The sequence below is a fragment of the Pimephales promelas genome, chromosome 1, assembly GCF_988280905.1.
Source record: "Pimephales promelas chromosome 1, fPimPro1.hap1.1, whole genome shotgun sequence".
Classification (NCBI taxonomy): Eukaryota; Metazoa; Chordata; class Actinopteri; order Cypriniformes; family Leuciscidae; genus Pimephales; species Pimephales promelas.
The window spans coordinates 50,803,924-50,818,092 of NC_142769.1; the positions used below are offsets into that span (position 1 = coordinate 50,803,924).

At 39.4% G+C, this 14,169-nt stretch overlaps 3 protein-coding genes and 1 long non-coding RNA gene across 4 annotated transcripts; 1 reads left to right on the plus strand and 3 right to left on the minus strand.

Moving 5' to 3' along the window:
* Positions 1–823: 823 nt before the first annotated feature.
* On the minus strand, positions 824–1,381 carry LOC148998540 (histone H2B-like). Its single transcript, XM_089131427.1, has one exon. The coding sequence runs from the start codon at positions 1,330–1,332 to the stop codon at positions 958–960; it is 375 nt and encodes a 124-aa protein (XP_088987553.1). The 5' UTR covers positions 1,333–1,381; the 3' UTR covers positions 824–957.
* Positions 1,382–2,597: 1,216 nt separating this feature from the next.
* Positions 2,598–3,133, minus strand: LOC120461307 (histone H4). Its single transcript, XM_039649468.2, has one exon. It carries the CDS (start codon positions 3,119–3,121, stop codon positions 2,810–2,812), a length of 312 nt encoding a protein of 103 aa, XP_039505402.1. The 5' UTR covers positions 3,122–3,133; the 3' UTR covers positions 2,598–2,809.
* Positions 3,134–3,927: 794 nt separating this feature from the next.
* LOC120461313 (histone H2A) lies at positions 3,928–4,412 on the minus strand. Its single transcript, XM_089131400.1, has one exon. The coding sequence runs from the start codon at positions 4,386–4,388 to the stop codon at positions 4,002–4,004; it is 387 nt and encodes a 128-aa protein (XP_088987526.1). The 5' UTR covers positions 4,389–4,412; the 3' UTR covers positions 3,928–4,001.
* Positions 4,413–8,748: 4,336 nt separating this feature from the next.
* Positions 8,749–13,898, plus strand: LOC120477646 (uncharacterized). Its single transcript, XR_016168590.1, has 3 exons — positions 8,749–8,908; positions 10,426–10,575; positions 12,958–13,898. It is a non-coding gene; the product is annotated as an uncharacterized LOC120477646 (long non-coding RNA).
* The last annotated feature ends 271 nt before the right edge of the window (positions 13,899–14,169 follow it).

Sequence of the window (14,169 nt, forward strand, 5' to 3'; positions counted from 1 at the left end):
GCTCGAGTGAACTACAGTAAAATAATGTGTGTGTGTGCAGTGCTGTAGTCTTCATTTACAAAGTCACATCGCCAAAATATGTATGCTTACTTATCGCCAATATGCTTCTCCAGGAAAAAAAAAAAAACAGCACTCCTGCTTTTTACTCTTATTTCTTACCTTATCATTATAAATATACAAATCAGGAACTCATTAGTGAGGCATTCACCCAATGTAGGCTATTGATTTCATTATAAAAATTGTATTGTTTATTAACCTTTGAAAATTATATTTTTCATAACCATAAACTGTAATAATCAATAATAATAATAATAATAATAAGTGTGCGTGTTTCATTAGGGTTCGAGCTGAACTCTGCAGGAAAGTGGATCTTGAGGGCCAGAGTTGTTCACTTGTTTATAATGTAACATCAATGCTATTTTTGTATAAAACTAAAATGATGAAGATTATAGATAAAAGATGAGATCTTAAAGGATTCTTTGTGTCATCTGATCAGACAGCCGTGCTGCTAAACAACACATTAACGCTTAAGTGAGGGATGATATTTTACCTGGATATTGGAACAGGCTTATAGCACTAAAACATTTTTACATAAATGATGCAACCAAAATTTTACATCGGAAATGAGGAAACATTTGTATTCGTGCTGAGAGTTGTATAAGTTTTGCTTCAAATCAATTTGTTTATCTATTCTGAATAACCTAATGGTAAAATTAAAAAACACATTTTGTTAAAAATACATTTTTCTTGCAGCATGAAATGATGTAAATATTACACATTTATAAGACCATTTTACATTATGACATAAATTTTAGTCTGGGAGTTTAATTATATAACAAAATAGTTTATTGTTCTACGGCATATTCCTCTACATGTGACTAAATACGCAACAACTGCTCTTTACAGATAATATGGGTGGCTCTTAAAAGAGCCTTTGTGTTGTTGAGCGGACTCGCTCTACTTTGAGCTGGTGTATTTGGTCACGGCCTTTGTGCCCTCAGACACGGCGTGTTTGGCCAGTTCTCCGGGCAGCAGCAGACGCACGGCGGTCTGGATCTCTCTCGATGTGATGGTGGAGCGCTTGTTGTAGTGAGCGAGACGAGACGCTTCACCGGCGATGCGCTCGAAGATGTCGTTGACGAAAGAGTTCATGATCCCCATCGCCTTGGAGGAGATCCCGGTGTCAGGGTGAACCTGCTTCAGGACTTTGTACACGTAGATCGCGTAACTCTCCTTCCTGGACTTTCTGCGCTTCTTTCCGCCCTTGCCGGCGGTTTTAGTGACGGCCTTCTTCGAGCCCTTCTTGGGGGCAGACTTCGCTGGTTCAGGCATGATGCTTCAGTCAGTGAAACTCAATGAACTGTAGCTCTGTGTCACTGCAGGCGGGTTTTATCCACTGCTCTATGCTAATTTAAAAAGGGAGGAACGAAACTCTGTGATTGGTAGGCTTCCTGGTCCAAAACATAGAACGATTTCATTGGTCACATAAAACATTCCCTGAATTGTAGGTGATCCAATCAGAAGCTTTGACATTTTAATCACGCCCATCGACAACAACCATCCCCCGTGACTTTTATCTCTTTGTTTCATTTTCCCGCATTTTTCAGGAATTAATAAATTCATAATTGTGAATCATTTCAGATTTCCTTTCGTACGTAGAGGATTATATATAATTTTAACACTTATTTAAAAGAAGAATTAGCCTTGTATTATGTATACGGCAATCTACATAGAAAAAATAGTTTATATATGAAACAAACAATGAGTATTAACTTTCGAGAGTCTTTATAACGATGTTAAATTAACTACAAATCAGAACTGTGAATATAGCACAGTAAAAATACAAATCACTTAACCATCTATGCTTGGTATGGTGTTGCCTCCAGGAAACATGGTCTAATATGGTTGGTAGGTTTGTTTGTTTGTTTGTTTGTTTGTTTGTTTGTTTGTTTGTTTGTTTGTTTGTTTGTTTGTTTCATAAAATGAGACCTAACCTATCTCATTATAGAAGAACTCAAATACCAATCAATGAAATTGCAAAATAGTGGTCACATGATAAATGGTAAATGGACTGCATTTATATAGCGCCTTCATAGACCCAATGGCCACCAAAGCGCTTTACATTTGCCTCACATTCACCCATTCATACACTCTATCACACACCGATGGCGGTGTCAGCCATGCAAGGCTGTGACCCACGGGGCCATTTTGTGTCTTGATTCAGCACATTGTGCACGTGTCCATATTTTCGCCAATGAAAAGTTCATTTTAAAAAATTTGAATTAAATAAATATTGAATCTGTAATGAGCAGTAATTCACATATTATATCTACACATTGTCTGTACCTATAAAAGGTATAAAACACAGCTGGCTGTTGATGAGGGTGAGGAGGTTGTATCATGATGAGGTTATAGTGAATCCAGAAGGGAGAGTGAAGATGAGGATGAAGATGGATATGGTAACTTGATTTGATGGTTTGTTAGTTTGTGTTCCACTGTGGTACAACGTTGCCTGAGATCAACAGCTCTTATTTTATGTTTTAATTAATAATACATTAAAAACCAGATAAAATTGTTTTCTTAATCATCTGGTTAAACAAGTTGACTATGTGAAAATATCAAACGTTTTATTTTGTCCGGTATTTATCTATTCTTTTCTCACTTATCATTTTTTTCTACTTTTTTTCTCTTTTAAAATAAATCATTAATTTACGTTGCTATACATTTCAACAACTAGAAACTCGTTCTTTGTGTGTAAATGTGGGTGGCTCTTAAAAGAGCCGTTGGGTTTTTCTTTTTCGCGGGTCTCTTAACCGCCGAACCCGTACAGAGTGCGTCCCTGTCGCTTCAGCGCGTACACAACATCCATGGCGGTGACGGTCTTTCTCTTGGCGTGTTCAGTGTAAGTCACAGCATCACGGATGACGTTCTCCAGAAACACCTTCAACACACCGCGGGTCTCTTCATAGATCAGGCCAGAAATACGCTTGACACCCCCACGGCGAGCAAGACGACGAATAGCGGGTTTAGTGATTCCCTGGATATTATCGCGAAGAACCTTTCGGTGACGCTTAGCGCCTCCTTTCCCGAGTCCTTTCCCGCCTTTACCTCTTCCAGACATGTCGACAGATACTCTTAAACTCAAAACAACCAAATATAACGCCTCTGAAGAACACGGCGTTATAGTCAGCTAGCGGACCTAGTTGAAACCACATTCATGGGCGGTTCTAGTAAACGTCACCAGTTACGCATTTCCATGTCCAGTTCAGTCTTTTGATGCTCTATAGTAGTGGAAATAAGTCGAATATAAGTAATATTTACAACTATATTATTTAATTATAAATAAAAAAAATAAAAAATAACACCTTCAATGCATTAAAAATAGACAAATCAACGCAGCATATAAATGTTCATATTTCAAAATATAGAAATCTTTCTTAGAGTTATTAAGGTGGCTCTTTAAAGAGCCTTTGGGTTTGTGTGAGTTGTGGATTTAAGCGCGCTCTCCGCGGGCCAGCTGGATGTCTTTGGGCATGATGGTGACTCTCATGGCGTGGATGGCGCACAAGTGTCCTGGACCTGGCTAATGGCTGTGCTGTCAAGGTCTGTTTTTTTATCCTATATTTGTGCATCACATCCCATAACTTTTCAAAAAAAAGTAATGTACTTATGCCAACTAATTTTAAAAATTGAGATGCACATAGGAATCACAGGATGAAAATCCTTTCATAGCACAACTGGGGGATGGGGTTGGACAACAGTTTGTATAATAATGCAGCGTGTTACTACCTCCATTAAAAATGCTTAGAAATCATATACTTTTGTTAGTTACTTTTTCAAAATACTAGGCTACTAACAATGTAGACTAGGGCAAATGATTTTGATATATGCTGGGCTGATCCTAAGTTTAACAATGATAGAAATTTATGAAATCGCTCTATCGGAGAGAAATTGGGTGGCTCTTAAAAGAGCCTTTGGTTTGAAGAGAAACTTCCGTCAGTTTACTTTCCCTTCGCGGGCTTCTCGGTCTTCTTGGGCAGCAGCACGGCCTGGATGTTGGGCAACACACCACCCTGAGCGATGGTCACGCCACCCAGAAGCTTGTTGAGCTCCTCGTCATTGCGCACCGCCAGCTGCAGGTGTCGAGGGATGATACGGGTCTTCTTGTTGTCCCGAGCGGCGTTTCCAGCCAACTCCAGGATCTCAGCGGTCAGATACTCGAGCACAGCGGCCAAATACACCGGAGCTCCGGCACCGACGCGCTGGGCATAGTTGCCTTTGCGGAGAAGTCTGTGAACACGGCCGACGGGGAACTGCAGTCCGGCCCTGGAAGAGCGAGTCTTGGCCTTGGCACGAGCCTTTCCGCCGGTTTTACCTCTTCCACTCATTATGACTAGAGTTTGTTTTCGATTAACGAGAGGATCAATGCTATTGCCCGTTGTGAGTTGCCTTATAAAAGAAAGCGTGCCCGTCTCCTATTGGCTGACGTCTGAAAACTATCCAATCAGCGATCTTCCCTCCAAACACCCTTTCTGGCTCAAACACGTCTCGCTGTAGTATCATTTAATGCCACTAGGCTTCCTTTTAAGGGTGGCATTTTTCTGATAGATTATGATGATGATGATGATGATGATCATAAGTGATTATATGTGCCATACTGGACCTATTTAATAGCCCTATATGTTTATGCTTTGTTGTTTTATTGACTTCATTAATATATGTGTGTATTGATGATGTCTGTGTTTTGGTGTAATTTAATTGTCAATGTCTTCATTCTTGAGGTATATTTTAAAGTTGTAAATAACTTCACCAACAGAAAAACTGTTTCTGGTTTACTCTAATGTGTCAGCAAGTTTGTTTTTCTTCAGTTATTAATCTCATGTCCGTATTTGTTAAAATCATGTGTCAATTTTAAAACGCTTGTATGTTTACCTACCTACATTTTCTTTATTTTTCTTTATTTATGGAAAAACCACATGGTAACACCCCCATAAGGTAAACTGCTAATATCTGAGATATGTGGTGACAAATAAACGGGTTATTCCCAAATATCTACTGACCAAGTCTCTTTCCGGACACCCTGTGGAGCGTTTCAAACTTAACTGCAATTTACTTAAATGTGATTGTGCTTTCACAGCAACTCATTTCTTCAGGTCTAATAATAGAGTTGAGCTCATAGTGGTTTGACTTCTGCTCTGTTTCTTTGGTTTTAAACAGGGTAAAGGAAACATTTGTGCCTTTTCTGCATCTTTAGTTTCAAAAACCTCAAAATATCATCACAAGAGCAAAGATTTGCAGAATATCTGTGTCATTTTCATCGACTTCCCTATTTTAGAAATCCAAAACCATGTTAATTTCTTCTCTAAAAGGAGGGCAGTGAGAAAGGGTTGTTTAGACGTGATGAAAGATGTCACTTCTTAACCTTTCCCACTACTTTCATTTTAGAGAATAAATGAACATGGTTTTAACCCTCTAATGGCATTCATTTTTTATTTTGTTACAGGAAAAAAAGTTTGTTTTTAGCTTCGGGATCCCTACTAATATATTCATCATAAGATGTGTCCAACCAATCACAGACATCAAACAATCAAATAAACAAACTAATACTAATTACATCTAATACCTCGTGTATAAATATATAAACCAGATACACTACATACTTTACTGACTGACCCCTGACCCCCTAACTGACCTCTGACCTCCCGACTATCTCTCAAGCCTGATTCAGGGATCCTCTCCTCAAGCTCACGGTCAGAGGGAATGACCCGATCATGTTCCTTCCGCCCATAACATGTTCTTGTGTCCATTTCCTGTGAGTGTCAGTAGATTGTAGAAACATTGACTATTGGTGCGTTCAAGTCTTGTCAGAAAGATGATATTTATTCGACCCAGCCAGCAATGACATGTGGGGCCCAGATGGGTTAAGTCGGGGTTCTATGGTTACTGTGTGGGCATGGGCTTTGGCTGGGTGAAATCAGCGGGTCCCGTGTAGGTTTTGTAGTATGAGTCCCACATAGGAACCCCATATGAGCTAATTATATGGGCCCCATAAGGGACAGACATGGGCCAAGTGGGCATGGGTTTGAACTGGGAACACATATATGGGTCCTGCGTGGTACATTTATGGGCCAAGTGGGCATGGGTTTGAACTGGGAACACATATATGGGTCCTGCGTGGTACATTTATGGGCCAAGTGGGCATGGGTTTGAACTGGGAACACATATATGGGTCCTGCATATAATTTTTATGGGCTAAGTGGGCATGGGTTTGAACTGGGAACATATATATGGGTCCTGCATGGTACATTTATGGGCCAAGTGGGCATGGGTTTGAACTGGGAACACATATATGGGTCCTGCGTGGTACATTTATGGGCCAAGTGGGCATGGGTTTGAACTGGGAACACATATATGGGTCCTGCATATAATTTTTATGGGCTAAGTGGGCATGGGTTTGAACTGGGAACATATATATGGGTCCTGCATGGTACATTTATGGGCCAAGTGGGCATGGGTTTGAACTGGGAACACATATATGGGTCCTGCGTGGTACATTTATGGGCCAAGTGGGCATGGGTTTGAACTGGGAACACATATATGGGTCCTGCATATAATTTTTATGGGCCAAGTGGGCATGGGTTTGAACTGGGAACACATATATGGGTCCTGCATGGTACATTTCTGGGCCAAGTGGGCATGGGCTTGAACTGAGAACACATATATGGGTCCTGCATGGTTTATTTATGGGCCAAGTGGGCATGGGTTTGAACTGGGAACACATATATGGGTCCTGTGTGGTACATTTATGGGCCAAGTGGGCATGGGTTTGAACTGGGAACACATATATGGGTCCTGCATATAATTTTTATGGGCTAAGTGGGCATGGGTTTGAACTGGGAACATATATATGGGTCCTGCATGGTACATTTATGGGCCAAGTGGGCATGGGTTTGAACTGGGAACACATATATGGGTCCTGCATGGTACATTTATGGGCCAAGTGGGCATGGGTTTGAACTGGGAACACATATATGGGTCCTGCATATAATTTTTATGGGCCAAGTGGGCATGGGTTTGAACTGGGAACACATATATGGGTCCTGCATGGTACATTTATGGGCCAAGTGGGCATGGGCTTGAACTGGAAACACATATATGGGTCCTGCATATAATTTTTATGGGCCAAGTGGGAATGGGTTTGAACTGGGAACACATATATGGGTCCTGCATGGTACACTTATGGGCCAAGTGGGCATGGGCTTGAACTGGGAACACATATATGGGTCCTGCATGGTTTATTTATGGGCCAAGTGGGCATTGGTTTGAACTGGGAACATATATATGGGTCCTGCATATAATTTTTATGGGCCAAGTGGGAATGGGTTTGAACTGGGAACACATATATGGGTCCTGCATGGTACATTTATGGGCTAAGTGGGCATGGGTTTGAACTGGGAACATATATATGGGTCCTGCATGGTACATTTATGGGCCAAGTGGGCATGGGTTTGAACTGGGAACACATATATGGGTCCTGCGTGGTACATTTATGGGCCAAGTGGGCATGGGTTTGAACTGGGAACACATATATGGGTCCTGCATATAATTTTTATGGGCCAAGTGGGCATGGGTTTGAACTGGGAACACATATATGGGTCCTGCATATAATTTTTATGGGCCAAGTGGGCATGGGTTTGAACTGGGAACACATATATGGGTCCTGCATGGTACATTTATGGGCCAAGTGGGCATGGGCTTGAACTGGGAACACATATATGGGTCCTGCATGGTTTATTTATGGGCCAAGTAGTCATGGGTTTGAACTGGGAACACATATATGGGTTCTGCATGGTACATTTATGGACCAAGTGGGCATGGGTTTGAACTGGGAACACATATTTGGGTCCTGTATATAATTTTTATGGGCCAGGTGTCCATGGGTTTGAACTGGAAACACATATATGGGTCCTGCATATAATTTTTATGGGTTAAGTGCCCATGGGTTTTAACTGGGAACACATATATGGGTCCTGCATAGTACATTTATGGACCAAGTGGGCATGGTTTTGATCTGGGAACACATATGGGTCCTGCATGGTACATTCATGGGCCAAGAGGGCATGGTTTTGATCTGGGAACACATATATTGGTGTGGCAGAGGCGAAAAGTAACTATTTAGGTGTGTTGATAACTTACTGTACAAATTTTAGTAACTCTACATGTAGGCTAATCAAGCATGTTGAGAGTGAGTCACAGTAGTCATCAAAGAACAAACATATAGATCGTATATATAGTGTATATACTGTAGGCCTATATATATATATATATATAGAAAATTAGGGAAAAAACACATTTGTATCTTATCAATTCAATCATTAATGATTTGATCGATTGTTGTGGTTTTAACTTTTAAGGAAAACACATCCAGCCCTAATCTGGAGAAGTGACAGTGACATCAGTGTTTAAAAGTAACTTGTTCTAGCTGATTAGTTTTTTTTTATTTATTTTTTTTTTTTTTTTTACAAATTGTAATTTTACTTGAGCGGTTCTCTAACACCAGTACTTTTACTTGTAATAGAGTAATAGCAATGCAGCAGTACTTGCACTTGAGTACAGATTTTCAGTATATTTCCCACCTGCCTGTTATGCACACAATACATAATTAGGCTGATTTATATGAAGCCAGCGAAGCAGTTAACGTTTGTTAATTCTCTAACATATTTAATTGTTAATTCTCTAACAATTTAACTGTATTTAATTGTTATTTAGTCAGGCAGTTCTTAGGACATCTATAAGGGGCCTGTAAGCAAAGGCCTTGATTCGCGCTCAAACGTTAACGGGCCATTCGGAAAGCAACGCTGCTAGCTGTCATTTCGAGGAGAAGAACTTCACATCAGACATTCACAAGGTAAGTTTAAATATTATGTTGCCAGAAAAATAACACTGCAGGTGTACAGTAGTCTGTAATTTTTGTTTTGTGTTGTAACTGTTTAATCTGATGTAGAATCTAACCAAAAGGAAAAACAGCTGGAGAGGTTGGACAATAATTCATAAGTTATCACGATATACTTTTAATAACGGTGAAATGAGTTTTAAACACATTTCCGATATTTCGATGAGTAGCTGCGTTTCACAGACTGGCGTTCATTCATCCGAGCAGAAAGAGCTGCAACACATTTAATACGTTTAAATGCAGCCAATAACCCGTTCAAAACAGGAATATTATCAATAACCCGGTCGTGCACGGCCATGGCTACGTGTTTGATGACATACACCACAGACAGGAGCCCCGCAGCAGTTGTCTGTGCTCAGCGTGGACATGTATATTGAGAACAGGTTTTACTCCAGGGCTTGAGTCTGCTGCGCCATGAACGCCAGTCTGTGAAATCAAATGCTGTAATCATACTGTAATGTTTATGCTGAGCACAGCTAAATGGAGTCTCCTCCCTGACCTGCTCTTAGTTGTAGTAATAAAGATTTCTTTTTTTGGTGGTCCAGCGTTAGTGGCATGGGAGTACGTCCCCGGGTTGCATATGCATCCAGGACGTTTTTATGTTTTGAACAGTTGTGATTGTATGCATCCGTGCAATTGGATCCGCATGTCATTGTACACGATCCGATGTTTACGTGTTTAATAAACCACGATGCGGTCTGTGTCATCAAGCAACAAAAGAAAGAGATTAAAATTCACTGCTCGTTAATAGCTTTAATAAGGATTCATTAATTAATTCATACAAATACGTCTGCTGCTTGAAAGAATAAAGAGTGATGTATGCAAGTAGTTGTAAAGAACGCATGTATCATTCATTGTAAAGAAGGGGCTACATAAGGTCTAATTATGGGTTTGTAAATTTGAGAGAAATTCTAAATTAATGCATTATTGAACTAAACCCATTATATTTTAGTCATTTGAACTGTTATAGTTTTATTCTAGCTTTAGTCGATGACGTACAATAAGATTTTAGTCGCCTAAATCTAGATACTAATGCTAATACACTAATTAATACTAATTTCTCCTCCATGTTGTGGAAAGATGCAGATATTCGCAGGTGTGCCAATGTGCACAGGAGGTGTGTGGACCATTGAGGTGCGATCACTTGCAATCAAAGATCAAAATTAAATGAAAGGGTTTGTTTAAAGTGTGTGATTCATTTAATGGAAAGCTCATTCACTTCTAGTTGTCTTCATCCTCTATTCTGCAATGTTCCGGTCTCCCGTGGTGTGTGTGTGTGGCAAGCTGTACCGCGAGGAACGTGCAAAAAATAAAATAAATAAAGAAGTGTCGACGCAAAAAATATGGCGTTCAACATTATCATTGACGCGCCGCTACAGCAGTTATATATATATATATATTTTATATCACGTTTTAATGGTAGTGTTGTGTTTTTAATTTGCTGCAGTGTTACCAGTATTTCTTTCTCTTAGGATAGAGAGGACTCTTAGGAATCAGCAGCCCTCGTGTGTCCCAGAGGGGAAGCCACAGCCCTCAAATTTCCAGGTGGCGAAGCAGGTCTTAGAGGAGCAGGTCAAATGGATCCTGCTGGGGAAGCAGCGCCCATGGTTCCAAGTATTTATGTGAGTTTTTTTTTTTTTTCTCCCACGTTTAGAGGTATTGAAATGTTCTTTAACGTCAAAGTTTCTGCTTCCAAATTGAAAATTTGGTAACCAGGGTCAGCCCACCAAGACAGAGTCTGACCCCGAGAAATCCCTGTGGGTCCCCCAGAAGTGGCCTCAGCGTGAGTCTGACGGCATCCCCACCCAGTCTCCTGGCCACAGTTTTCCTGTGTTTTCTTTCTTTGACAAAATCCTTCCCATGCTTAATGAATCACTAAACTTTGCAGAGTTCAAGTCCCATGCCAGGTTGCTTCAAAACTTTGTAAATGTATAACAAATCAACCATGTCTGCTACAACATTTTTCACCTAAATGCAGACAGCCCATTCTCACCCCCAAGGCGTCACTTAACTGACGCCTTGGGAAGCATTTGGACATGCTTCAATATCTGACGCTTTAGGTGCCCTTTAGCGTCAGTTAGATGACGCCCTAGGATCGCGTGTACCCAACCCCCACCCCACACCTAAACCTAACCGCGTCCTCTAACTGACGCTTTCCTTTAGCTTCAGTTAGATGACGCCCTAGGATCGCGTGTACCCTACCCCCACCCCACACCTAAACCTAATCGCGTCCTCTAACTGACGCTTTCCTTTAGCGTCAGTTAGATGACGCCGTAGGATCGCGTCATGTAAGTGACGCTAAAGGGCGCCTAAAACGTCAAATATTGAAGCATGGTCAAAGGTGACGCCTTGGGGTGAGAATGCGTTGATGCAGAGGTGGAAAGTAACTAATTAAAGAAACTAAAATTAACTAATACTTACTAATACTAGAAAGTAACTAGTACTTTCGTTACAGTACTTCACTAGATGTAAAAAAAAAAAAATCTACTTTCTTGAGTATAATTAAAATTTGGTACTTTTACTCTTACGTGAGTAGAATAAAAATAAAGTATTCAACATCGCTACATTTGTTTTTCACCAAAAGTACAAAGTACTTTGGAAGCACTTTGACAAAAGTACCAAAGAAGCAACAGGGCATTTGACAGACACTTTTCAAAACGACTGTGGTGGAGCACTGCGCTTCAGCCAATAACAGACAGATCTGAAGCACTTCAGCCAATAACGGACAGGTCTGACTTGGGTGCAAAACCAATCAAAACTTTCAGTTCGGCTGGGGGGGCAGGGCGCTCAAACCGTGCTTTGACATTCAATCATTGCGCTTGTGTTTTGAATCAGTACCGCTAACGTGAATGTAAGTGAGTTTTGCGAATATTCAAATATAATTAGAATTATTAGCAACACCTTAAATATGTAATCCCATTGATAATACCAGAGCAGTTAAAGTAAATTTAAAAAAAAAAACTCGGCTCATAACATGGACGCAGTTATTTCACTGACGGAGAAAGAACAATGTAAGTGTCTAAAACGCATGTATGGCTCAATTAAATGGTAAAGCTTGCCCTCTTTAACAATACAATTAAAGTACAGTAAATGTATGAAGCAAATGTTGTACAAAGCTGAAAAACCTCAACAACAGTGAAATAAGGTTGCATGATTTATCTGTCAATCAGAGGCATGTAAAAGGGTAGTTCGTTACAATAGCAACAATGGCATCCCAGAACAAAAAAAAAAAAAACATGTTGGTTTGAACATCAGTTCACTGCTGCTTTGACTAATCTTAAATCAGCACTAATCTTACACATTCTACATTGATTAAAAAAGAAAATCAAATGTTTTTTAATCGTACTATTATTTTACACAGAAATCAATTATTTATAATTCAGATGAAAATAATGTTACATTGTTAAATAATAATATTAATTAAAATTAAGGAAAACAAAAATATTGATCTGAAATATTGCAAAATAATTTTAATTGAATTCAGGTACAATTACCAAACATATCACAAGGTTTTATTAGTTTAATTAATAAACTAATTATATAAAACTATTGTCAGTGCATTACAAATAAACTGGTTTTATGCCTTTATTAATAAAACTTATTTAAAAAATACAATGCCTTATGTCTTTTTGTTTTGTTTTTCCCTCCATTGTACAGAAGCGTAATGTATGAACCACACCGTGACTTCTGTGTACCGTTACACCCCTAATACCAAGGGGTCGCCTTTGGAGAATTCATGAATTTTGATATATTCATGGAAAATTGTTTCTAATGTCACTCAAATCTGGTGTGCATTTGAGGCTACTGTATATTTCAACATGTAATGGAAAAAGTGTTATAGGTATATAAAACTCTATAAAACTCCATGTTAAATGTCACTCTAGAGCAAACATTTTAGCTTACCACATGTGTAAATGTGTTTTTCTTGACTGAATGATTTGAAGACATACAAGTTGGAGCAAAAAAGAACCTTGCTAAATTGACTTATGCTCTTTTGTTTTTAGGTGCACTGAAGAGTAATGCAATTACTCAAAAGTGTGAACCGCAAGCAAGTGGAAATGGCACTGGGGAAGTGGCGCATGGACCGTGGAGGGGAGAGGGCTGCAAGAGCCCAAAGATAAAAGGGAGCATCCACCACGCCCTGAGTGTATTTTGTATTTAAAGAGTAGTTCATTTTTGAAAAAAAAAACAAAAAAACTTTTGCTGATAATTTACTCACCCCCATGTCATCCAAGATGCATGTCATTCTTTCTTCAGTCGAAAAGAAATTAAGGTTTTTGATGGGGGAAAAAACAACCTTTAAGGTTTTTTAAAAAAAAAATAAAAATAACAAAGTTGAAGTTTTATAAGCAGAAATGCTCGCCTTGCTCTGTTCTGTGATGCGCGTTCGTGACTCTCCTGTTCGAACTCGTTCATCAAAAAGGAACAAATCTTTTTCTAAGTTACATGTATTTCGTTTGTTGAATGAACCAAATTACTTGAAAATAGATTTGTTCATTTGCATTTTGATGAACGACTTCGAACAGGAGAGCCACGAACGCGCATCACAGAACAGACCAAGGTGAGCATTTGTGCTTATACTTGTGCTTTTTTTTTTTTTTTAATTTTAAATGAGCGTTCGTTTCACTAGATAAGACCCTTATTCATCGCCTGGTGTCGTTTAAAGCCCTTTGAAGCTGCACTGAAACTGTCTTTTGGACCTTGAACCGTTTGGTTCTCATTGAAGTTCATTATATGGAGAAAAAATCTAAATTCCTAAATCAAATAACATCAAAATCAAATATCATCAAAAAAACTAAATTTCTTTTCACCTGAAGAAAGAAAGACATGGACATCTTGGATGACATAGGGGCGAATAAATTATCAGCATTTTTTTTTCCCAGTGAGCTACTGTTGTGACATTTAAATTGTTTTAGTTGTTCAATTAAACAATATATTTCTTGCAGTTCAAAGCGTCAAGTGTCTTGTATTTATCTTGGACTTATGTTCATTCTTCGATTTTAGTTTAGATTGTTTAGCTTAGATTGTTTCCTTAAAATATTTGGCATGGTTGGGCTTAGATAGGCTTTGCATGAAATGCCCAGTTAGGACCCACATTCAGGTGCATTCACAGTTGAATCCTGGTGCAAGCCCACTTTAAACCCCTTTAGGTAGGTGGGCCCCAAATGGGTCTGTCATGAATTGCCCGGTTAAGATCCCACATAACACCCTTATAG

What these genes read in the sequence shown, in the direction of transcription:
- LOC120461313 (XM_089131400.1), bottom strand. Translation starts at nt 4,388, where the DNA reads ATGAGTGGAAGAGGTAAAACCGGCGGAAAGGCTCGTGCCAAGGCCAAG.
- LOC148998540 (XM_089131427.1), bottom strand. Translation starts at nt 1,332, where the DNA reads ATGCCTGAACCAGCGAAGTCTGCCCCCAAGAAGGGCTCGAAGAAGGCC.
- LOC120461307 (XM_039649468.2), bottom strand. Translation starts at nt 3,121, where the DNA reads ATGTCTGGAAGAGGTAAAGGCGGGAAAGGACTCGGGAAAGGAGGCGCT.